The sequence below is a fragment of the Oratosquilla oratoria genome, chromosome 6 (assembly GCF_046742065.1).
Source record: "Oratosquilla oratoria isolate Oo_2021 chromosome 6, ASM4674206v1, whole genome shotgun sequence".
In the NCBI taxonomy this organism is placed as follows: domain Eukaryota; kingdom Metazoa; phylum Arthropoda; class Malacostraca; order Stomatopoda; family Squillidae; genus Oratosquilla; species Oratosquilla oratoria.
The window spans coordinates 8,104,640-8,107,139 of NC_134782.1; the positions used below are offsets into that span (position 1 = coordinate 8,104,640).

General features: G+C 49.1%; 1 protein-coding gene across 2 annotated transcripts in view; it reads left to right on the top strand.

Annotated features, from left to right (window-relative positions):
• Positions 1-2,500, top strand: part of LOC143026264 (uncharacterized) — a 315,001-nt gene that overhangs the window by 311,637 nt on the left and 864 nt on the right. For both annotated transcript variants that reach the window (XM_076186356.1, XM_076186357.1), the window contains exon 7: positions 1,061-2,500. This exon is cut by the window's right edge and continues 864 nt beyond it. In XM_076186356.1, the coding sequence (XP_076042471.1) occupies positions 1,061-2,219 (1,159 nt within the window). In that variant the 3' untranslated portion in view covers positions 2,220-2,500. The remainder of the gene's footprint in view (positions 1-1,060) is intronic.

Sequence of the window (2,500 nt, forward strand, 5' to 3'; positions counted from 1 at the left end):
CACACACACACACACACACACACACACACACACACACACACACACACACACACACACACAAACACACAAACACACACACAAACACACACACACACACGGCCCGGTGGCGGATTGGTAAGGCACTGGCCTCACAAGCCGGAGAACCGGGGTTCGATTCCCCGGCCTTTGTCTCCTTTCACGTGTAGCCCCTGTTCACCTAGCAGCGAGTAGGTACGGGACGTTAGTCAAGGAGTTGTGACCTTGCATTCCCGGTGTGTGGAGTGTGAGTGGTCTCAGACCTACCCAGAGATCTGCTAATAATGAGCTCTGAGCTCACTGCCGTAGGGTGGTGTCTGGCTGTCTCGAAAAGAGGCTGCAGCAGATCCGAGGTGAACACACAAATACACACACGCACACACACACTCAAATACATATGCATAATGTTTTTGTATGTGTTAAATTGCATCACACTATAACTAATATGAATATTTTTTCTATTTTCTTGTAAACTGAGATTTCCACGACTTTGTTACATCCCACACTTAATCAATTTTAATTGAATTAATTGAATAGACACCTAAGCTTCAAGGAAACATGATTTTTCATATTCGCAGAATATGACGCGTTTTGTGTGTTACCGCTTCGTATGTGGTTTGTCTCATAAGCTTAGTTTCATTTAGCTAGTAGGTGAGGTCACAAACGACCAAAGCAAGAAGTCCCTGGTTTGAAGTTCAATTTCTTTATCAAAGTTATGTGATCTGTGGGTCTAGATCCTCGTCCAGACAATTCCATTCAGTTTCAAGAACGTCATAGTCGGGAGAGTATTAAATCTGAATCACTTAGACTCATGAATAATTGTATATTTCTTTTTTTTTAATCATTATAATAAACTAATACACACAGGTTTTTGCAGATAAACAATATTTTATATTATAAGAATTTCTCTGGTGGATCCTCGCTGGGGCCGTGACAGAGCTCTGAGGTCCCTGTGGCGCCGGCGAGCTATCGTCTGGAGACCGCTCCTCCACACCGTTCCATTAACCGAAACCTGGTCAACTTTTCCTTTCTCTTCACGAAACAGATTTCGCAAGATTCCGGCCACGACGAGAACGAGCACCTCCTGCCAGACCTGCGACACCAACCACTCCTCCTCGCATCTCCTCAACCCTTCGAGCGGCAGCCCTCACCGGAACTTCAAGGACAACAAGTATCACCCTGACGTCCACCACCACCCGCTTCACCGCCCGAAGTGTTACTGCCAGCGGGCCAAGTGGCACTTGGCACCGCTGAAGGAAGGCCACGATGACCTAAGTGTGGGGATGGGCGATGGGGGTATTGACGAAGGGACCATCGAGATTCGGGGAGTCGAACTCGGGTTAACAGGTGGTTCGAGCTCGAAGGGCACCATGGTGGAGGGGGACCTTGGGAAACCTCAGGACAGGGATGGGACATCGACAAGGGAGACGTGTTCCTCCCCCAGCAGGCTGCCCTACGACAGCCCTTCCTTCGGGTGCCCGTACGAAGTGTCCGACAACAATCACAGAGTTCGAACCAGCTGTTGCTACAAGTGCCAGAACACCAGCTGCCGGGGATCACGCATGTTCTGCAACTGCGGCAGCTTTCTTGGTTGTGACAGTCTTAAAGTGGTTGGGTGTTGCTGTTACGGCGGCTGCAGATGTGGTGGTTGTGGTTGTGGTAGTGATGATGGCAGTGGTTGTAGTGGTAGTAGTAGAGGCGGTAAGGGTGTTAGCATGGATGGCTGCACATGTGGTCAGTCCGAGAGCAAGAACAAGAAGGAGTTCGGAAGCGACGGAAGGCGGAGTCCGACGTTTAAGCGCCTCAGGAGTACCCATTTGGAGAAGAGCATCGCGGCCAAGAAGCACGTGGTAAGGATGCTCTTTGTTGTGGTTCTCCTGTTCTTCGTGTGCTGGACGCCCATTTTCATCGTCAACATCCTATACCTCTTCATCCCGGAGAAAGTCTACACGTCTCTCGGATCCTTCGGGATCTCCTTCCTCCACCTGCTGTCCTACTTCTCCTCCTGCTGCAATCCCATCACCTACTGTTTCATGAACAAGAAGTTCCTGCAAGGATTCAAATTCGCCTTCGGGTGTTGCGCGGGCAAGAAGGAGCGGCTGTGTAAGCTCAACGGAACAGCCGCCAGTTTCCGAAGTAACAGCCAACACGCCTACAGGCTCGCCCTCGAGGTCAAGAAAGACCTTCGGGAGGCGAACCTCTAAAGCAGGGGTTTCCAGACGAAGTGGCACTTTAATCCCTTTTGTGGGATCTTGAGTGACACGGGGCCATCCCACAACCAACCCTACTCCCCCCCCTCCCCCAAAAGAAAATCTCCCCCAAATCCCTCTTTCTTTCTTATATTCCAACTCCATACACAAATTCTAAAAAGAACATTAACTAACAAAACATAAAAAAGAATCGTGAGAAAATTTCGTCACTCTCAATGGAGGAAGAATATTATCGGGTAAATTCTTACCTTAGGACATGAAGTGAGCTATTCAGG